The sequence below is a fragment of the Neopsephotus bourkii genome, unplaced genomic scaffold (genome assembly GCF_033783945.1).
Source record: "Neopsephotus bourkii isolate Nb327-2 ecotype Australia unplaced genomic scaffold, CSIRO-AGI_Nbou_v1 NB_1760, whole genome shotgun sequence".
Lineage (NCBI taxonomy): Eukaryota > Metazoa > Chordata > Aves > Psittaciformes > Psittacidae > Neopsephotus > Neopsephotus bourkii.
Window position 1 is genome coordinate 11,361,120 of NW_026902234.1, and position 23,372 is coordinate 11,384,491.

The following is a 23,372-nucleotide window of genomic DNA, read 5'->3' on the forward strand; positions in this document are numbered from 1 at the left end:
GACACTCACCCTCTTTGGATGTCTGGATGTCTTACTTCAATGTCATAACAACAGCACAGAATTCTAAGGTCTGTAAGTCTGCCTATACATTAAATATAAGGGCAAGAAGTAGAACAACTTGAGGACATTGAGTATAGCAATGTAGAATAGCACAGTCGTATTTCCAGCCCCTTTTGTGCACTCAAAAATGTCTAGAGAAAAAAGAAAGGCCAATCTGCTTTAGATAGTTTGCAACACAGTAAGGTTCTTCTAATCAATTTCAAATGACCGTGATCAAAATAAATTTGTGTCAGTGATACAGGTTATATCATTAATAGAGTCTATGCTATGACAGGCTCCTTCCATTATTTGAAGTTCTGGGGGGTTTTGCTTTTTGCATAGATTTCAGGTTCTAAAGCATTTACCTCTGGTGCCTCAATTTTCTTATTTCTCATGGGTTCATTGGCTACTTGGTCATCTTATTCGTAGAATTTTCAGATGTTTGTTTGGATTAAGACAGAGAATTTTTCAGCCTGTATGATCAAGATGAAAATTCAACATCGAAGTTGAATAAACCTTATGCTTAGAGAAGTTATAATTCCAAATGCAAAGAGAATTTCAAGGCACAAAAACCATTTTTTTTTTTTGTATGTTTATATCAGCCTGTGACAAGTCTCCTCATCTGCCAGGAATTTTCAGCAGCTGTTGCAAGTTGATTGGAGGCCCTTTGGGCCCAGAAGGGATTGTCTCTTCTGAACAAGACTGGAGCTCTGTAAGCAGCAAAAAATCAGGTCCTTAATTTGAGGAAGCAGAGGATTTAAAGAGGGTGCCCTGGTCTGCTGCATACACTCACAGCCAGCAGTATCAATCTTCTGAATAATGTCATGTTGAGCTCATTTATATAGACTACCATGACTTTAAAATTGATTGAAAGCGCAGTTGAACACAAAGACTTTCCAGCCTCGACAGGTCATTTGGTTCATGAATTCAGATGTATTTTTAGAACATTTAGAACATGTATTTTAAACTTGTAAAAGTTTAAAACAGGCCCCTGCTCATTGCAAAGTGACTTGAAGTCAGTTGCCCTAAGACCTTCCAGGGAGACTCATCAGACATTTTAAAGATTATTAATTTGTTTTATTTTAATAATTTGAACATTTTTAATAGGGTATCTGATTAGATGGAGTACTATTAAGCTCACAAAATCAAACGCTAGTTAATGCCCCCTTTTTACCAGACTACTTCTTTCTATAATGAGTTATTTAATCTTCAGTTTCCTTTAAGCTCACCCAAAGTGATGTTTATGTTCTTTAGAAGTTTCTTTGCAATATTAAGAGCTAAGACTGAATTCTGATGCAGATGATGAGTTCAGGTTTTAGGGTATTGTAAAACAACAGGGAAGTTAATCATTATGATGACCCCAGTCGATTGGATGGCTAATCACCAGAAAGATAAGACTGGTGAATCTGGGTTTTTTTTTTTACATCTATTCTTGCAGAAGTGTAATTTATTTTGGCAGATAGGAATTTTATAGACCTTTTCTATATCTGATCTCTGTGAGATTACTAAAGTGACAATGAGACATTGATGCAATCTCCTCTGCAGTAATATCTCCATAATCAAAGACACATATTTGTATTAGGAGCTGGATTATTTTCATCTTTCTGATTGTCATTTCCAATATAAACAAGGATGTGAACAGAGCGGCTTGTCATTGCTCTTATTTGTATTTGGTTAAAAGAAATATTGTTATGTAGTATATTAACTGAAGCTAAAATCAACAGTGTTCTGGCAAATTTCAACTTTGGTTTACCTTTTATACATCTACAAATAATATAGCATATGTGTCTTTCAAATGGAATTAGCTATTTAATGAGCAAAATCAGGAAAGAAACGCGTTTATCTATTTAATTTACCATCATTTAGGAAACTCTAAAAGTTTTTGTGTCTTAATACATTATTTTGCATTCACTGGCATCCACGTCTTCTGGATAAATTTTGAAATATTTTTCATATGATATTCCGTCCCTGCAGATACATGTAACACAGAAAATATTAATTATAATAAAATATAAATAAAATCAAAGGTTGCAATAACCATCAGACAGATGTGTTTGTTCCCAAATTACTGTAAATTTCAGGCATAAGTTTCCATCATATGAAACAGACATTCTCATTTCCTAATGCAATCTTTTAATACAAAAAATTTTAAAATTGCACAGACAATGGAATAACTGGAAAATATAATGTATGTTCTCAGAAAGCTGAAATTGTTAATCTGTGTTCATTTAGGATCAAATTAAAAATAATAACTCAAAACCAAAATTAGAATTCCCCAGAAAAAAAACAAATGTCAGGGATGAGTGTGGGGGTCTGTGCATGGACAAAGCAATTTTCCTTAAAAGAACAGGTTTGAGTCAATATTAATGTCATAAACTACAAAAGTGTGATGTGTATTTAAGTGAATAGTTCAAGCAATGCTTGGCTGTAAAATAGAATGAAAATACTTTATCTGGAAAGAAGTGTTTGAACCTTATTGAGAAATATTCCCTCAGTCAAAATTATTTTATTTTGATAGTGTTAAAACAAAATTAATAACTTTAAAAAGAAACCCCAACATCTGTTTATTGAAAACCTGTTCCTGTGAAATATCTTATTTTCAGCAACCCACATACTTCAAAGCCACTATTACATGTTTCTACTGCATGTAATGAAGAATTTTATCACCTGATTGTGCCACTGACTCTCATTGGCAAAGATACCTTATGGAGGATTGATCCCTCCTATCCAGTTGCTATTTATATGCTTAGTCAGCCCTATCCTGAGGCTGTTCACAGTCTCCGAATGAGACTGGTAATGAAGGCCAGTAAAAGAGAAATGCCACCAGAAGTCCCACAGCTCTCATGGGCAGAAGGCTTCCTGTAAGAACTGACTTTTATTCTGTTAGTACACATGCAAAAGGCAGTTTTCCTCAAGTCAGACAGCCTTTACTGCTCAAAACTGACAAAGTTCCTGGGGGAGTTCACATTTGTAACACTACCCTTGTCAGACTTAATCAGGTCTTGTACCAGTTAGACATCTATATTTTGGTTCTGTAATTTATATAAAATACACTTGTAAGCTATCTAAAAAACATCTTTCCTTGTACAGCATGATATCTCAGGTCCTGATGCACACCGAGATTGACCCGACTGTTTCCTAAAGAAGACACACTGTCACTCAAACCAACTCATAATACCCTGGTGATCCAGATATAAAAAGCCTGTTAGAAGTTGCACTACACAGACAGTAGCTATTACTTCTCTGCCATACAATATGCATAAGATTTAGAGTGAATTTTACAGCAAAAGCTTTATCATGAGAAGAAATAGGCATGCTCTTCTGAGGTCCCTCATTGCTGGCATGAAACTCATAATTGCAAGATCTTGTCCCCTTATTTTCTATCTATATTGTCTGATATATTCAGGCAATGTTCAAGCGCAGTTTTGAATGAATGAGTGAATAACTTTATTTGGGTAAGTGAAGACTGAGAAGGTTTTCCAGGCTTTGCCAGTAGCTTTTCTCCAACTCTATTATTGACAGCATCTCAGCTCATGAAAAGAACAAATACTGTCTTAAACTCCGGTGACCCTGCCCTTTAGGATTATGGAACACTAAAACAAACTAAAATGAAGTTAAAAGAAGTTTACTGAAGTAGATACTTTAAAAATGTGATGGAAACCGTAGAATAGACAACCTTATGATTGTAACAATGTCATAGAATACCAGAGACAACAAATTCACCCAACTCAAAAAAAAAAAAGTCAAACCATGGGATTTAAACATATGCGCTAACTTTAAATGCACATGTAATGCCTTTAAATAGCTCATACATCCTAAATCTATGAATCGGGCCGAGATTAGACATCACCTGTTGTGTATAGACAGTGTGCTGAACACTAGAATCTTTAAGGTTACTTTTGTTTACAGAAAATTACATGCTAAAACAGGCTGACAGGAGATTTTATCTCCATACACAGCTTACTCACTGTTGTCAAAGTAATAGCATGGGCTGGGGACCATTAGTTTAGAACAGAGCAAAACTTGAAGTCCACAACACTATTCTGTAACCCAGATGTTTGGGGTTTTTTTTAATGAACATATCTGTTTTCAGTTCTGCTGAAAAAGCTCAGCTTATGTAATAAGTTATTCCGTGAATTTTCTTGGAGAATTCAATTGATTAATCAGTCACAGCTTTAAGTATTCCTCAGTATACATAAAGACTGCAGAATTTAGCTCAAGATACTCACAAGCTTTCGGAGAAGTTGAGCTGGATTCATGTCAGACTGTCAAGGCAATATTGTTAATTCCTTTATCCCAGTAAGGTACAATTTCCTGGATTATTGAAAATGTCAATGAAAGAATGCCTCTGAAATTCATAAGGGGCCTCTGCTGTTTCAACTGGTAGGTTAAATTATTAAGTTGTTCTCCATTTGAAGACTTCCTTTTCATGCTGAGGAATGCATATGGTTTTAAAACATCTGTACAAAGAGTTAAAATTTCTTTTGTTTCAGAAGATTTACCATTTTGGAAGAGAGAGCTTCTGTTGTGACTTCTTTCTTCCTACTTTCTTTTCCTCCCACCATCCTCCACATCTACACAGTATTTGATGATTTCTAGGTTTCCTTTTGTGTTATTATTTTGACAATCAAGCCAGTAACACTAATTTTTTGTTCAGTGAGAAGAAAAAAAAAAAAAGTCATTTTCAGGTAGAATAATTAAAGTAGGTACTTCCGGTAAATTTCACTGTTCATCAAAAATTGTTATGGCAATGGCATCCAGGAACAACAGGAAAAGGGGCAGAAGAGGGCTGAATTTATTTCTTGAAAACTATGAAGAATTGACAGCTGTAGAGAATGAAACTGGTTGAGTTTTTCCATTCTGCTTTACTGATACATTTCATGCAGTGTGACTCATGTGATTCAGGATACATACTCAATCTGTCTTGGCAGACATCAGGTTATGTAGAATCATATATTGTGCATGTATGAGTGAGTGAGAATAAGAGGGGGAGGGAGAAAGACTGTGGGCATATATGCATAGTAAATACAACTTTATCTTCCCATCATTTTTGCAGCCTTAGTAAATCCTGGTCATACAATTAAAATTAGTTTTATGCACTTGCACAGCCAGTTACAAGTCATCTAGGGCAATGACAAGGGCTGTGGTTGCGTATTATTCTACCTGGTGATACTCTACACATTGCTGGCAGCAGCCACTGGCCCCTATCTAGGCAAATAATGTAACCATATTGCATAATGCGTCTGTCTGATTGCCTTTCAAGACCAGAAATAATAACTCTGAGACACTGTCTAACCTCATGTGCGATACGAGACACAGAGTACCCTAAAAAGCGACAATATCTGGACTGCTGTTCCCCACAAAGAGATAAAAATAGGCATTCTTCCTAATGTCCTGAGAGAAAAAAGAACACACTGTGCTCTTTTATTTTCTCAAAATTCTCCGTATACAACCTTGCTTTCTTCCCTTTGACTCTGAATCCATTATTATCTGTAAGATTTGACAAGCAAATGCAGTTTAGTGTATGGTTTGTTTATGAAGCATTAATTCAGAGTCCTTGAACTGTTGAAGCTGGTTATTTGTGTTGGGTGCTTAGCCACTGAAGTCATAAATATTTTTTCTGCTTCCAGACATTGACTTGAAAGTTGTAGAAATAAAATGAACGCCAAATAATGAATTCATCTGCCAAATTAATAATATATTTCGTCATGATATTATTAATCATTTATAAATACCAAGAAGATTTTTAACATGATCATTCTGGAAGGCACTCATGCATGTGAATACAGGTATATGACACCAGCGTTAGCTGGTGCACATTTTCAACAATGGTTTGTTTTAGGGTTTTTTTTGTTTCCATACAGGAACATGGTAATGTATTTTTAATTTATTTAGGTGAGCAAAATTGCCACTAAACCCTGCTGAGACTTTGTAGATATGCCTCTGTACATGAAAGATGTGCTCATTCTTATATAATCATATCTTTCCATCATAGTGTCTTATCTAATAGCCAGGACCATATCTCTTTCAAATATAAAATGCCTAAAGTTCTGTTGATGATAAAAAGATGAGATATTTAGATATATACAGTTATTTACTGTATGTGGTTGCCATAATGCATCAATAATACAATTTATCTGTTTTTTTTTTCAGTTGTCAAAAAAGTGTAAAACCAAAATCAACAGAAAAACGTGTTTTTGCATTCTTTGAGATCAGTCTGTCAGAATTCTATTGGCAACTGTGATTTTTTTCAAAGGTTTGTCATCTCTTGAACCAGCTGAAAACAGAAGACCATTTTAATTATTTTCCTGCATTGTATGCATGCTGTAGATAAGAGATACAAAGATGATCAGGGGGGCTGGAATACCTCTCCTATGATGACAGGCTGAGAGAGTTGGGTTGTTCAGCCTGGAGAAGAGAAGGCTCCAGGGAGACCTTAAAGCAGCCTTCCAGTCCCATCTAAATGGGACCTACAAGAAGACTGGGAAGGGGCTTTTTATAAGAGCAAGTAGTAACGGGAGAAGGTAATGGCTTTAATCTAAGAAAGAGTAGGTTTAGATATAAGGAACAAATTCTTTACTGTGAAGGTGATGAGACACTGACACAGGTTGCCCAGAGAAGTTGTGGATGCCCCATCCCTTGCAGTGTTCAAGACCAGGTTGGATGAGGCTTTAACCAACATGGAAGGTGTCCCTGCCTACAGCAGGGAATTGGAGCTAAGTGATCTTTAAGGTTCCTTCCAACCCAAACCATTCTATGATTTTACATTTCTATGAACACATACAAAAGACCATAATATGTAACAGAAATTGTACCAAAAATACAAGCCTATATATATTTTCATTTACAGTTTCAGTCTTTGTTGTACAGTGAATGTTTTAAGATTCTGGAAATCAGTATTTGGAATTTGCTAGGAGATATAGAAAAATTCCATAACAAACCTTCTATTTTCTGGGGTATAAGAAGGTCATTAGATCTACTTTTCTATTAAGAAATTTTCTTAGAAATTTCAATACATTTCATTTCCAAATCATGGACTTCTAATGTTTACGCTAAAGGAGTCACCTTTCACTATCTCTGAAATAAAATAAACATGCTCTTAATCTGCTTACTCAGTTTGGTCAGCTATGGGTCTCATGGAAAGGCTGCTGAGCAGTTAGTTAGTGGTATGCACAAATATGAGATCAGTTCTTAACGCTTCTGTACTCCCTCTTGGGTAGCTCATCTACACATCTACAGAGTTGAAGACAGTAATCTGATAAACAGATTTCAGGAGCAGGTATACTCATGAGTTCAAATGCAGTTTTGAGCCAAAGCTGAAAACTCGTGAAGATGATGTGTTCGAACTGAGACTGGATACATAAAAATGTTCACAGAAGAAAACGTACTGAAATTAAACCTATGATTGCATTATTTACTTCTGCTTTTCAGTAAACATTTATTTTCTGTCTTGCTTAAGTAAATACATGGGTTTGCTCATTTCCTTATTACAGGCATAGTTGCTGTTCAATACGCTTCCTATAACTGATACACGTTTTCAAATATATTCAGAAACAACCTTACTACTCTTAGATCCAGCCTATGAAGAGAACATGTTCATACTAAGCAGGTGTGTTCATACTAATCAGGTGTACAGCACTAGTGATCAGGAAGGAACACCTGTGAATATTTATCTGTTACCAGGCACAACATTTGTGTCAGACCAGTAGACAACCCTCACTAACTAAAAATAGAAAAACAATTACTTTATTTCTTTTATTGTTGCAAATGTCAATATAGGAGCTGAAGCATTAAAAGTGTAGTGGGAGATCTAGTCAACACTGGAAAAAACACTTGCTCTTTAGAAGTTTATTCAAAAGCAAAAAGTACACGCATTGCCTAGTCTTCCTTCTCATTAATCATTTATTGTGGATAACAAATCTTTGTGAGAAACAAAAATTGAACCTATAATAAAAAAAATAAATGTTCTACAGAATGCACAAAAGCTATTATAAAGAGATACTCACAAAACATAGATTAGTGATAAAGGCTTCACTTCATCACCTGGCAACCTTAACCATAACTGTCACCATTGCAAGCAAGGGAAGATAAAAGTTTTGTGATTCTGGGACTAATACATTTAAATTAATTATACAATTTAAGCTGCTATTTATGTGAATAAAATTATAACACATGAGATGAAACCTGCTGAAATGAAACCAAACTCTCAGCTATATTGCTCTTTTCAGGTGTCAGGTTTTGGAGTTTCAGTGCTTAAAAAAATGAAATCTCTTCCCTTTTTTATTGAAAACAGGTCTAGGAAGAAGGCAAATAATCAGTTGACTGTATTGCTTTTCAGTCTGGGATAAAGGAAAAGTAGATACTAAGATTTTCAGATATTCTAAATGAATGCAAAAAGGAAATTTTTCCTGTATAACAACCTAGATAGCAAGTATCTAGATGGTAAATAATGTACTTCAAAACAGATAAGTGGAAAAAAAGAAATGGGAAGCAAACAAAACTCCCTTGGTAGTGAGCCTCAAAGATTTTTCATCACCTTCATAGCCTAGTGTGAAATCTATTTTTGTATGATCAGATGTGAAATTTTTCTGTGCCTGAAAGGCTAGTTTAATCCTTATGACAGAGACCACTGATCAGAAGAAAATAAGCAAAAGAAACTTAAATTTGCATGTTTATTTTGCTTTTCTGTTTAAATGATGCTAGTCATTGTAATAATCACAGATCCTGCAGCCATGGCTACACAGCATCAAATGACAGCATCTTTAATGTGTACCTTTTAGTTTCCAAATGCAGACAGTGGTCCTCACTGTTACAGTTTTTTTCCCTAGTCTGCACCTGTCATTGATCAGAAAATGTGTTTCTGCTGTGGACTGGATAAGGTTTTATTTGAAGGGAAGCAGCACCATCTATTGCAACCTGATAGCTTAGCTCTGGATGATATAAAGAGCAGAGCTGGCCTGAGCCCAGTGTTAAGCTCTTACTTGTACTTTCAGAATTTTTTCTCAGACCTGGTTCATATGAGGCTAGGATCTCAGTTTTTATATGATACAGGGAGAGGGGGTTGTGGCACGTGTGCATGTGTCTAGTAAAAAAGTGCATCTAAGAGACATACTTGTTTACAAACAAAGATAAAATAACAGCATAAGCTTAGTCTTGACTACTTCTTTTGAATGACTTGGCTGAAATTCTAATTTCTGAAGTCAGAAGATAGTCAAAAGTTTAGAGTATGTTTTACTCAGGTGATATTCTCTCAAAATTTACTTAGAAGCAGCATTAATATAGGTGTACAGTACAGTATGTTCTAATAATGGCAAGGCTATTTTCATCCATCTCTACCTCTGGTTCTTCTCTTTTTCCAGATTGTCTACAAAGCCTGGCTCTGTTCCCAGTATTTTGAAGTCACACAGTTTCACTGCAGCAACAGAATTCCTTGCAAGCAATACTGTTTGGAGGTTCAGACGAGGTGTCCCTTTATATTACCAGACAATGATGATGTCATCTATGGAGGACTATCAAGTTTCATCTGTACAGGTATAGTATAGAAAGCTAATTTCATTTGTTTTCAGTCTATATGTATGGGAGAGTGTGGATAATGTTTCTTCCATTAGCACTATGAGAACCTGAAGGTATTCCCTGTCACAAATACAAGTGAGCACACCTCACCTATCAGAGGTGGTAGGATTTGAGCCCAGATTTAGTAATGCACATTTATGCTACAGCTTGCCATAGTCATTATCTTTACAGAACAAACTTACTAGAATAAATTGGTTCTGGTTTGGGTTTTTTTATGCTTAATAATTTGGTGGAAGAGTTTTATTGCTCCGTATCATGCAGTGCTTGAAGAAAAGAAGCTCTGTGTCATGCAATATTCAGAAAAAAGAAAAAAGCCAAGTCCAGTTTTTAGTATATTCACCTTTGTTCACCTGCCTTCTTAAGTTAAATAAACAAAGATTCTGAGGTGTAGCAATCAAAACTGTGCAGCTCTTTGAAAGTAAACGTCTAAGGAAAAGGTCTGTCACTAGTGAAGAATTTTAAGAATTAGTTCTTCACCTGTAAAGAGCTGATTTTTTGGTCTCTTCTTGAGTCATTTTACATTCTGTGAGTAATTTTTAAAGGTACTGCTAATATAGGTCTACGCAATTATAAAATGCTTTGGTTCATTTAACATTCCATTCTTCTCAAACACTATCTCAGAATGACCCAACCAGGGAGGACATAGTAGGCAAGAAGTAGTTTTAGTGCATCTCAGGTGCCTCACACACTTTTTTCAGGACTGGCTGAGAGACATCCTCACAAAACTTCAGCTTATATCACTATCTGCAGCTTTCCGGTGTCTAGAGTATCACCTGAGAATCTTGATGATATTTAGGCACCTTATTCCCACTGACTCAGTGAAAGGCACTTCAACACTTAGATTTTGTGACATCCTGATCCAAATATCTGAAATTAGACATCTTTAACATTAAATTAGGGTTGCACTGTAAACCTTGATACAAAAGCAGTTGCCCGTGGTATACTACTTAAAAGCGGAGTAAAATATATAACCCCATAAATGTTTGCGGCAACTCACTTCACCTTATAACTGTGTTTGGATTTAGGGAGGTTCTGGTAGCCTATTGCACAAAAGTGAGCAATATTCATCCATATGCAAAAGACAATATAATGAATTGTAACCTGAGTTACAATTTGGTAGTCATCAATAACGTAATGTATTTAGCACTTCAGTGCATTTCAGAAATATGCCTTCCAGTGTGCCTACACCATAAGCAAATGAGTGATATTTTCCAGTTTAAAATAGGACAGTAAAAGCTGAAGTGAGAAGCTTAGGACATTTTTATTTATAACATGTATATGATATATATGTGTGTATATGCACATATATACGTGTGTGTATATATATACATACACAATGGCAAAGAATAAACAAACAATAAACACAACCATATGTCCTGGGTTTAGCAGTAGCAGTCAATTTTTCTCCTTCTTGGAGAAACCAGGACACCATATTTGTAATTATTTCAGAAAATCTCTTGGGAAATACATATCCGCATCTTCATTTTTGTTATTTTATCTCCAAGTCCAAATTCATTCCTAAGACACACAAAATAGATGACTTTGCAAAGATTACTTAGTTAGTATCTGGGGATGAAAAGCAGATTTTGCAAAGGATTAAATTCATTTTACTGCAGGTATTAGTAGCATAAATTGTGATTAAATTCTCACTAGGGACACTGAAGATCTGGTGTAGTCAGTACAGCTATTTAATTCAGTCTAAGTAGGCATCTGCACCTCACAAGCTGACTAGCTCTCTATGCTCTGCTAACAGTGCTGGCTGCTCTTGTTTGCTGTAGCTGCTATTAGTCACCAAAGTCTTATTGTAGACTTTTAAAATCAGGGAAACCTCAATCTCATCTCAGCAGTCCATTAATATTTAATTGAATTTTTTGTCCTCTCAAGTCAAGACCCGCAGAATCAGCAGAGCAGAGCTTGTATTCATGGACCCATAGGAGTCAGCATGCTGATGCTAGGCAGCTGTCTACAAGAGATGATGATAAGTACAAGGCTGCAATTCAAACTTTGTCCAGAATACAGGCCCATGGTCAACCTCTGCAGCTCTGTATAAGAGGACTTCCTTCTGCTAAACAAGGTATTAGACTAATAGCTGCTGTGGGACTGAAGAATTACATTTCTCTGCAGCTTAGTTAAAACAGTACAGTGAGTTCAACAGCAGAAAAAAATACTCTACTTCAGCATGGCTTGTGGCTTGACAGTTAACTTGAATTCCTTTTGCAGAAAAGCAACTGAAAGCAGGTCACCACTGTCTTGAGGAACCTCTTCTGCTGCTCTCTCTGTGAGCTCCTGTTTGGCAGACATGTTCTGGGATTTCTGCTCTTCCTGTCATTTGTGAAATTCATTGGCAAAACCCAGAAGAGTCAGATCAAAGATATATCTATTTGATATTTAAGTCCTATAACTGGTTGTCTGCTGTCTCCAACTGATCTAACTTCACTGTGAAGCTGGTCACCAAGCTCTGCTACACGAAACAAAACAGGAGCAAACTTTATGTTCAGATTTTCCTCATGAACAGCATTTTGCCACAGCCTGTCATTCATTGAAATTACTCTTGAATATCCCCTGCTGCTCCTGACTCTGGTGGTATCCCATGCAGAGAAAAGCTATAGGTCCTTTTTTGAAATTTTCACTTACATTTTCAGAGAAACCCAGCAGGAACTGAACGGGGTTATGTTGGTGCAGTATTCTTTTATTCGATGAGACTAATGAAAGACTATCTAGATAGCTAAGAAAAACTATTAATTAGTAAATAGTTTCTACAGAAAATAAATGAGCCCCTCTAAACAGGATGACTTATCTGAGAAACATCAAGAATTTGTGGATTCTGATTTTCTTTAATAATGTTTCAGAAGCAACAATTTTGTAATACGGGCTTTCCTTCCTCCTCTCCATGTTAACAGACTATTTCCTCTAAGGTCCAGTAGAGATTGAGGCTAATTGAAGGACAGAAGATTGACTTCTATAAAACATTTCAATATACTGTGGAAGGCAAGTAATAGAAAAAGGGTACTGGTGATAACTGGTTTTGATGTTGACTACAGCACAGAGTGCAGGATGTGTGAATGTTACATGTCATTTTTCAGTTGCAGCTGAGTAAGAGACTGGTGTGGCTCCATGTCACTGGTGGCACTAGGAGCTGCTGCAGCAATACCAAGCCACTGCCTCCCCTCGCCAGCCCTCTTCCACCACAGCAGTAGGCAGGCGCATGGTGGCATCAGTGGGCAGAGAACCCACAGACTTGGGTTTTTTGCTTTCAGAACAGAATTTTCTCAAGGTTGGATGCTGTAAAAACAACAAAACAAAAAAGTACTGGAGGTTGTGAAAATGAATAAGAATAGAAAGAAATAATAACAAGAACCTTTCTCAGAAGGCTCACATGATGAGAACACAGCATTGGACTATCTAATTTTAGCCAAGAAATTTTTCAGTTCTTTTCTTTGACAACATTAAAAAAAAAGTAGGTTATACCATGGATTAATAAAAATTTCTTGGAAATTCTTGAGGACTGATATAAGAAGACATTCTAGCTTGAGAATGTCTTACTTGGTTACCTGCAACAAAAGTAGATAGTGGGAAAAGGAGAGGGAGTGCGACACTAGTTGTGGATCACCAGAACTTATCTTGTGTAGAAATGCATGTAAGGATGTGGGTCAACTACATCACAAAAGAAAGTACTTGGGAGATTAATCAAAACAGTCAAAAATCACAGTTTGGTTCTGATTACAGAAACATGCGGTTAGCTAGAAAGAGTCTGTGTTCCACTCTTCCCCCTTTCTTCTAGGAATAGAAGAAAAATGTTGGTCTTTCCATCAGACAGTGTTCTGGAACATACTATTTTTCATATTCGTTAAAATTGAACGGTTGCTTTCAGTTTAGACTTTTGGAGTTTATATCCATATGAGTTAAGTTTCATCTAAAGTTTCTTCCTGCAGCTCAGATGTCTAGAATTGCCCATGCAAAACACAATCTTATTTAAGGAGGATAATAATAGTGTTCAGACGTACATACCCACACATGTCAGATTGCAATGAATGAGCCCCCCACTGTTCTAGGTCAAAGTTTTTAATTGTGATTCCTATGAAAATAGTGTCATACCAGAGAGATTGTTTTCTTACATAGATGTAGTCATCTTTTCCTCTTTTCTCCCAGTGTGAATGGAACAAGTGGAAGATTTTGTTCACACATGCTCATTGAGTGTGAAAAGAGAGATGAAAGATGTATGACTCTATGTACAAAGCACTGGAAAGAGACTGGTAATAATTTACAAATCCTGCTTTTCCCTTGCCTTCCAAAGTAATGTGGTCCAGCAGCTGGCTTGGCGACTGGTCCAGCCCATGAACTGTTTCTGTTTGGCTTGCTGCCATCTCCCAGTAGAAACAGAGACAGGATACAGGAGGCATAAATGCTTTCTTCACAACCAAACTATCCATTTAGGCCTGTGGTTTGCTAAACCCAAAAAACATGAGAGCTCAATTTCCACCAAATGAGCAGGAGAGATACCCAAAGAGATGACCTCTCCCCACACATGGCCCTTCCAGGATATAACATCAACACCAACACTGCAATTGCACCTACATTAGTGATCTAGTTCAGGAGTGTACTTTTGAAGCAGATCTCCTGTTCATACTTCTTGTTGTTTAACTTGCACTGGGGAGAGGTCTTGGAGGATTTGAACTGGGTTCCTTTGGATTAAACAGCCAGATGTGCTACTGGAACATACCTAGCATGTCCCAAATGCTAATGCACATTTTGACCTACAGAATTAGACTAGAGCTAGAGTGAGTTAAAAACCGTTAAAAGGCATTTAGAGTTGACACAAGATACTCAACACCAGCTATTTCATCCTACGTATCTTCTCTTGCCCCAGACTACTTGTTAATACAGACATAGCCTATTCTGGCTTCTGGGAGAACAATCCCAAAACTGCTGTCCATGTGGCAAGTCTGGGCTACTTTAGAATGCTGAACTAGACTAGCTGTGTTGCTAAGGTCTTTCTTTGTATTGAACAAGATTTATGGCCTCTTGTGCCTTCTGTCAAAGGGGACCATCACCCAGCAGCAAGTATCAGGCAGGAAATTCCAGCCACATGCTCACACTCTTTACTCTTTTTGTCATGGAATTTAGTAGAGCACCTAGGTTCCTCTGTGAAGGCAACAAAGGAAATGTAGTGAACAGCAACAAGGCAGAGATGCGTTGCATTAGCTTGTTCCAAAACCAGCACAGCACTCTGGTACTTCCTATAAGCAGTGTCATCAGAATGAGTCTTCTGCCACCAGGAGGAAAATCAAATTTGTCTCCTCTCCTGTGCTGAACAGGCTTCTGATACTTTTCATTGTGGAAGGAAAAAGCAAAGTAACAGAGGAGCTGAGCAGGCAGGTGATTCAGGTGCTTTGACTCACTCATTCTTCCCTTCAGTTCATACTAATTTAGGGTCCTAATTTCATGTGTTCTGATTAACATCTTGGTAGCTTGGAATGCATAATGTAAATATTCTCCCATGCATCAGTTTTTGGCAAATACCAGTAACATATGCTTATGTGATCCATGCAAAGTAACACTTCCTCAGAAACTCCTCCTCCTTCAGAGTAAAGAATATTCAGAAATAAAACTGTCAGTCACGCTTCTAGCAAACACTAATGTTTCTAAGGGCGTAGTGAGAATTATTACAGAGAATTCTCAACAACCTGTACGAGGAGTTTGCTGTTTAACAAAGCTCAACAAAGGTGTTGGGAGCAATTCTTTAAACTGCAGCTTCCTCTCAAGAGGCAGATGTGTGTCTGGGTTTCACTAGCAGGTTTAGCTATAGAGTGTCTCTGTCAAAACAGATACCCTGATTCTAGTGCAATTTGAAAAGCAATTTCCTCAAGAAAATGTGATATATGGAATGCTTCAGAATCCATCTTTTATTTGAAGAACAAGTCAAGAAGAGAAAATCCCTGAATGCTATTTGCTTTATGTTGTTCTTGGCAAACACAGACAAAAAAGTATATACCTGATCCAAATTCTTGCTCTGAAAATAACTCGCAATTATGTGTCATTTGCCTCCTGCCTACACCTCTTAGTAGGTCCTAAAATATCAAAATACTAAGCTAATACAGACAGCAGAACAAATCCCATTTATGTTTGACAAGCATGGTTTAAATCGTTACTGTGGATCTGGCTGCAAGGAAAATTTGACATGGTTTTACAAGCAGAATCTGTCAATCTAATAGCTCATCTTTTTTAGTTTAGTGCTTTTCTAGTCTTGAATGTTGGGGCTTTCCCATGAATAAGGTCCTATGTCATAGTAAGTTTATTAGCTGCAAATGTTCTTCTCCTATAAAAACAACACAACCTATTGATATCCCTGAACTTTCTATGATAACACAGTACTTATATATGTATGACTCCTATCATATCTCAGTAGTAAATCTTTTTGATAAAAAATTGTACATAATAGAAGCAAAACAGGAAGGGGGTGTGGTAGGGAAAGCCAAATGCTTGTAAGCATCAAGTTATCTTACCCTCATCCTGTATCTCAGCAGATCTAAAAAGGTTTATTATATAGCCTTGAGAGTCAGCTACTCATTTATTCTTCTGCAGCTCAGTCAGTTTTATAGTTATAATACTGATTTACAACTGCAGGAGGAATTTGGTCCTCTACATATTTTTGGGGGGGGGGGATGGATCCATTCATGGTGAGGAAACACAATTTATTTTTCTTAAATGTGGACACATACAGACAGGAAAATGTTCCAGGGGCAACTGTTTGAAATAACCAACATACAGTATTAAAAAAAATTAAATAACCAACCAACCTACAGCAACACAGATCTCCTTCAGCAACTGGAGTACAGTCTGAGTAAATTAGCCTTTTCAAAAGAGCTGAACAGCCGTATTCACCAGTTTAAGAAAAATCTGCTTGACTAAAGAATAATAATTTATCTTTAAACCTTCTTTTATATTTTGTTACTTTTTGTAATATGAAGGGTATAAAATACATGCCTAAACAGAAGCATCATAATGTGTCACTTAGAAGTTGAGAGGACCATCTGCATAAGACCAAAGAGTGCTGGCTGCCAGATCAGATGTAAGCAAGCAGTGAAATCTAGTCATATAATATCTAATGTGTTCTTTTGCCTTCTGTAGTTGGAAAATGTTAATATTGAAATCTCTGAAATAATTCCTCAGAAGGACAAACATCATGCAGAGTATTTGCATTCACTGATACAATGATGTTAACTGCTGGATGGATCAGTCTTGGCAGACGTTATTTACTTTGGCCTTCACAATAAAATGAAGTATTCAAAACTTCTGGTATACCACATCTGCTTATCTGGTTTCTTCTAGTTCATGGTATTTTCTTTAGGCACAAGAAGCTTGGTATGCCTCTCAAAATAATCAGAAATCTACGCTAAAAAGGACCACAGTTTAGAGTTCTACAAAAAGAAAATGGGAAAGAACCATAACATACCACAAGATCTGTTTTATTTCTGTGGCTTTCCAAAATACTTACCCATCAATGACAATAAATATATCAATCAGACCAGTTTTCAGATCAGTTTCCTTTGATGCAGAGTACTATGGTTCCATAGCTCTTTCTGTAGCAAAGAAATCAAGAAGCAGGCCAAGATAAACCAACTGCTACAGATACAGATCCAGCTATGAGCATGACACATCCTGATAGTGTTGGGGTTAGATGTGGAAATGCAACCACCTGTTTTGCATGCTGCTTCCTCTGCAAATGAAATTATAGTGCTCAGACAGAAACCACAGCATTCCCTGAGTTAGCTGGTGATCTAGCTGATCAGCAGACAATGCATGCATAGACAGTCTTTTGTTTTTAATTCTTGTATGAAGCTTATTTGCAGTTTGCTGATTTTCCCTCAAAGCTGTTTCCGCACAAAGTGAACATGACGCTCATGCTGTCACTCCTTTTTCTTCCAGTATGAGTCACCTGAGCAGAATACATGGGACTTACCCACAGTCAAGTCTCCATTAACATAATATCAGTCAAATGAGTAGCCCTAATTCTTTCATCAGCATTAGTAGCACACATTCCCTACAGACATAACTGCTGTGTTGATCATCAAAATGTTATCTCCATGAGAAAAAAATAGCTGGTTAAAAGCCCTCATGACCTCCATGAGTGACAGCATATCAGCCTGGAGAATGGTTTGATACCAAACAGTATCCTGGCAAATTCTAGATCTTTGATAAAGATCAGCATCCAAGAACCTCCACCTGGACCAAGATTTTTGCTGGCAAAATATGGGTGAGTGCTGAAAAAAGTTGGGAAATGGAGATCCAGAGCAGAGAGTTTTAAGTGAAAAGGGAAAAGCAAATTAGGTTTTGAGCCAGTAACAGTTGGCAACTCAGTCTCAAAAATACAATTTCTGAACATGCAAGTAATACAAAGTAATGATATCTACAAACAGAACTACAAAGACAGAAGAGGAAGAAAGAAGCCTTGGTGGTTTGATGGGTAAAGGCGATACCCTTTTGATTTCTTACCCCAAACTCTGTATCCTTATAAAATGTTTTTTTAAAAGAACAAACTAGGGTTTTTTCTCCTTGTTTTTCCAAGGCTGATGCAGCCACCTTTCCAGGGTTTCACACGTTTGTAACTCTTTGACTGAGTAGACTGATTAGATCCAAGGGGCCAAAACTGGTAATTCTGGCTTCAAACAACTATGTGATGTAGCACAATCATGAAGGTTTATAATCTCAGTGCAAAAGCTCTGACTGAATTTATATAAATGTTCTGCAACTGTCATATGAATAGTGGTTCCATAGTTACTTTATTATTAAATATGTAACTGAGATTTCAAAACCTAAATTCAATTGCTGAATTCAAATAAAGAGGAAATGTAGTTTTGCATCAAGGAACAAGTTCAATGCAGCTTTGAATGAGAAGTTATCTTCAATTTATTTATAATTCAGTAAGTGCATATGAACTATTTAAATACCTTTTGATAGCCATCTTGTACATATAGGCTTTGATTTCAAGGAAATCTGGGTTTTCCTATAACAAGAAAGACAGGGAATATAGTCTGAATAGTAAACAAACCTGAGTGTGATCAAAGCATTAACCATTATCTGTGTCTCTTCAATTACCAGTAACAGTCTGAGCTGCTGCAGTCACAGAACCGATCATAAAATTACCTGCTTTAGGAGGCACTTCCTGTATGTTACCATGTTTAAAAACACACTTATGCAAGAAAACAACAAAAGATGTGTCTCAGAAAATATGATGTTAGGAATAAGACTGCTTTATTATACTTGTAATAAACAACTGCCCAGAAGTTCCAAAATACAAAGAGATCTCTTAAAAATATGAAGTACATTCATTGATGATCTGACAGAAAATAAATAATTTTCAAGTGCTGGTGCTCTGCCTTAAGTGTCTGAGTGCATAGGTGCAAAAAAATAGGCTTATTTCCTACAAAGTAAACCCTGACTTAACAGAAAATCAGACAAGCTGTTGTCATTCCTGTATCTTTAAAAACTTGGTCGAATCAAAAGGTAAATGCAACTTTACTTGGATAACACATAACATGGTAGACTATTGTATCAGTTATGTAAGAGTGCCAGTTTAGGTTTAATCTCCATTTTAACATGCTCAGCATACCCAATGAACTTTTTTTTTTTTTAGTTGCAGATCAGTAATATAGAAGTAGGTACAAAAGAGTTCAGTTTTGTCTTATTTAAAGGTGTGCTACTTTTTTTTACGGATTATTCACAAAATACAAGCAGTCTGATGCTTGGACCTAAGGATGCTATGCCTAAACTTATAGACATTGCTTTTTGAAAGTCATTTCATTGCTGTGATACTTTACCCAAAATGTAATTCTTGTTTCAAGAAGTTAATTTATAAATTATAACAATTATGTGTCTGCTTTCAAAATCTTTATCCTAATATTTCAGTTTATATAGGACTCTTGTCTATTGAAACCCAGCACTGCCATAGAGTATTTACGGCAAAATTTATTCTATGATTAATGGAGAAAATGTATTTGTCCTTTCCAACTCTAACTGTTCTATGATTCCATGATTCTATGATTCTTGAATGTGACTATTAATTAAACAGCCTAATTAAGTTCTTGTAATATAGTAGAAAAGAATATATGTGAGAAACAAATGGAATACTCTGGTTGTTACTGTCCTATATAGCAATGCAGACAGCATTGACAATTTCCAAAAAGACAGTTGCATCTTTTGGAAATGACGGAATTCCTAATCGTTCAAAAATTCATAATCAGATCAGTCTGAGTAACTCAGTAAAGTTCCAAAGGCAGAAAGGGCCTGGATGTATAGTCAGACATATCAAGCAATCTGATTGATGCATGGCAGGGAAAGATTATTCTGTCCTCTGGGTTATTCTGAAAAGAACACTCCAGCTGAAGAACCTCAGTTGAGGTAGGGTAAAGAAGTACACTCTGCACAGTTCTGTTTGAAGCTGTTCTTGTACAGCTGTTTGACCTGTATTAGTTTGACAATCAATATTGTCAATATTGTAGGTATATCAATTATTTGTTATTTAACGCGTACGTTTGTGTGGGCAGTAATATTGCTAGTATGTGCTCACAGACTGATCAATAATTTCAAGATCCTTTCAAGTTTTATGGAAATGTCTGGTTTGATTAGTTGTTACTTCCCAGAAAGGAAGAATTCAAATATCTTTATAATTCAAACATCAATAATTACTTTTTAGTGCTGTTTCTTTACACAACCATGCTCAATGTCATACTTCTGTTACATGATTTTATGACGCTGCTTCCTGTTAGATAATGCATATCCCTTCAACAACTTTAATTATACAAAATGGCCAGTGTTCTGAGGGCCTCAGGCTCTCTCAAAGATGTGGATTTCTTTGCTTAGACTAATCTATTGACTGTTCCTTTGTGCTACCAGCTTCAGCCAGTCTTTTGATGCCTGATGGTTGTTTTTTCTTGTATTTACCCTGCAGGGCTCTATGAAAACTATCCAACCAATGCAGAACCAGAATGCTGTGATGTCAGATGGGGACTATTATCAGATCATCAATCCAAAGGGACTATAAAAACAAGTGGCTCAACAATTTGTCACAGGACATCACTCACAGTTTCATCAGCATCGAGACTGTGTAACAGCAGACTTAAACTGTGTGTTCTTGTATTAATGCTCTTACATACAGTACTTACAGTCTCAGCAGCACAGAACTCAACAGGACTGGGCTTTGGAAGCATAACAACTCTGGAAGATAATTCAACCAATGAGGAATAAAAGAAAGGATTCATCTTACGTGATAGAAACACAACAGGCCCAAATGACTTCAGTCAAAAATAGCAAGGACTGAGTGCTTTATCCTCAGATCTCTTCTTGATTGACCTTTTGGGTAAAATGAAAAGAATGGGCCACTACCCAAACAACAAGGACACATGAACACAGCTTTTTATTGACTAAAAGGCTGTATGGTGACTTAAATTTCTCACACCATTTTATACACTGTGTTTTAATGTTTGAAGTTTCTTTTTTTGTTTGTTTTTTGCACTTGTTAATACAGGATTTTATTTTTTGGGACGGTTTCTCAAAGCTAAATTAAGTCTTTTCTCTGTCAATATATTTCTAGTCATTGTGTGTGTTCATCTGATAGTTCTGTCTTTTATGTCCTGTCAGTTTCTATTAGAGGAATGGCTGCTATGATTCCATGACATAGCAAAAAAAAAAAAAAAAAAAAAAACTAAAAAAAACCTAAAAAACCTACAAAACAAGAAAAAAAAACATAAAAAGAACAACAAAATTTAACAAAAAAGAAAAAAAAAGAAAAAAAAAACAATCACAGAAAAACCCAAAACAACCTAACTGTCCTCTTACCCATGGGAACCATTCATCTCCTTTCCTCTTCCCATCTCCCGTCACAGACAGCATACATTTGTTTTTGTCTGTGTAATCACAATGAATGGGTACACAATTCCAGTGTGCCTCTGCCACTTGCACAAACCAGTTGACTGAGCAAACCCAAAAGGAGCATGAAGAGGGTTCCTTTTAGCTGAGCAAACAAGTGCTCTCCTTACAAGGTGGGATTGGACAGTTAAAAAATGTAAAGATATATATAACAAACTGTTGCTCCAATACCCGTTTTGAAGAAGTCCAGTCCTTTCTCACTGGTCAGTTGAACAGGAGCAGCCTTTTTTAGATATGCTATGTAAAACCAGTTATGCTCAGCAAGTTGAGTAGTTGGGAAGCCTTCATATTGGAGGTGAAGGATTGGCATTCATTGTGAATTACGTTTTGAGTTCTCCTGCTGTCATATAACCAGCAGCCTTCATGAAGAATGGAAGCAAAGAGCTTCCGAAATCCAAGTCTTTTTGTCTCAAAAAGTTACACTAGAAGCCTTTGAGCATCTACAATACAAAGTATCTTTTCAGTTTTGAGTTCATTGTTTTTCTAGTATCTATGTGTTGTGGAAAGTTAATCTAGTCATTAAGGGTGCACAAGAATGTGTTAGCACAGATAAATTTTTTTAAAAATATATTGACAACCATTTTCATAAATGTGCAATAAAACTAGTAAGGATATTCTAGGATATGAGTAGTCAAGACAAAAGATTGTAATATGATTGCTGATTTTTTCATTGTTTGGGGTGATTTTTAATTTGTTTACTTTTAGTTTTGTGGGAACATTTCACCTGCTGAGTGTATGAGAATTTGCTTTTTAAAAAGGCTTTTTAGAGTTTACAGTAGAATCAATGGAAGGAAAAGTTAATAAGGGCTGTTTTTAAAAACTTTACATTCCTTCCTATTCTCTAACTACACTTGGGAAGTGCACTTTAGAGATGTTTGCTGTGTAGCTGGGAGACGAAGGAAAACTATAGAAAATGTTCTCTTAGGAAATAAAATATAGTTACCTACTTTCTAGATATGAAATACCCCTTGATAAATATTAATGTTGCAAGAACATTTAATCACTGGTGCATAATGCTTTTTTGTATACACTTTATGGTCCGTTAAATTCTGGAGGAAAAAAAAAAGATGACCATGCTGCTTAAGCGGTTCAAGATGCACATGTTAAGCTGCAAAAGCTCAAATATTTTGCAAAACTATTTGTTTTGATAGTGTTTTACTACAACCTGGACTGAGGAGCCTAAAATGATCTGTGCAAACATGGCAACAAAAAGCACCAGCTAATGCAAAATTCTTCGACACTTGTTTGTTTCTATAATTCCTCCCTTCCCTTCCTTGCACATGCTATATTTTGTTCAATAAAACATGGTGCTTTTTAGTTATTTTATTTTCTGTTAGAGGCACATGTATTAATTATATTGAATTGATGCAAAATTCGGGAAAATGTAGAAATGCAAATGAAAAAGCCTTAACTAATGGTAGAATGTAGACTTTTGAAAGGACAGAGATGTTATTAAAAAATGATGGAGCAATAACTGGGCAGTGCTCTGGTACTGTACAACAGCTGATGAGTCACACTACTGGGAAAGCTCTTACTAGGTGAGCTCTTGTTCAACTGACCTCTTAATTCTAGTAAGTGTACATGGTCAGTAAACAGTTTGTTATAACCTTTATCTACCTCTGCTGTGCAAAGGCCATCCAACATCCATTTTTGTGATGTTTCTCATCTTTTTGTTCACACCGTTACTCACTGTCATCTATTTTTACACTGTACCAATAGAGTAGCAAGTCTGGTTCATCCCAATTGAAATGGCACAGGAAGAAGAGTTATTATTTCTGTTTTGCCTCATGGTAAATTACAGAGAGCTATCTTTAATACATTTTCTTTCTTCTCTC

At 36.3% G+C, this 23,372-nt stretch overlaps 1 protein-coding gene across 1 annotated transcript in view; it reads left to right on the forward strand.

Moving 5' to 3' along the window:
- The window catches only part of NALF1 (NALCN channel auxiliary factor 1), a 474,418-nt gene extending 453,115 nt beyond the window's left edge, over nt 1-21,303 (forward strand). Inside the window, exons 2-3 of the mRNA XM_061377804.1 lie at nt 9,399-9,570; nt 20,561-21,303. Of these exons, the coding sequence (XP_061233788.1) occupies nt 9,399-9,570; nt 20,561-20,856 (468 nt within the window). The 3' untranslated portion in view covers nt 20,857-21,303. The remainder of the gene's footprint in view (nt 1-9,398; nt 9,571-20,560) is intronic.
- Nucleotides 21,304-23,372: the final 2,069 nt, after the last annotated feature.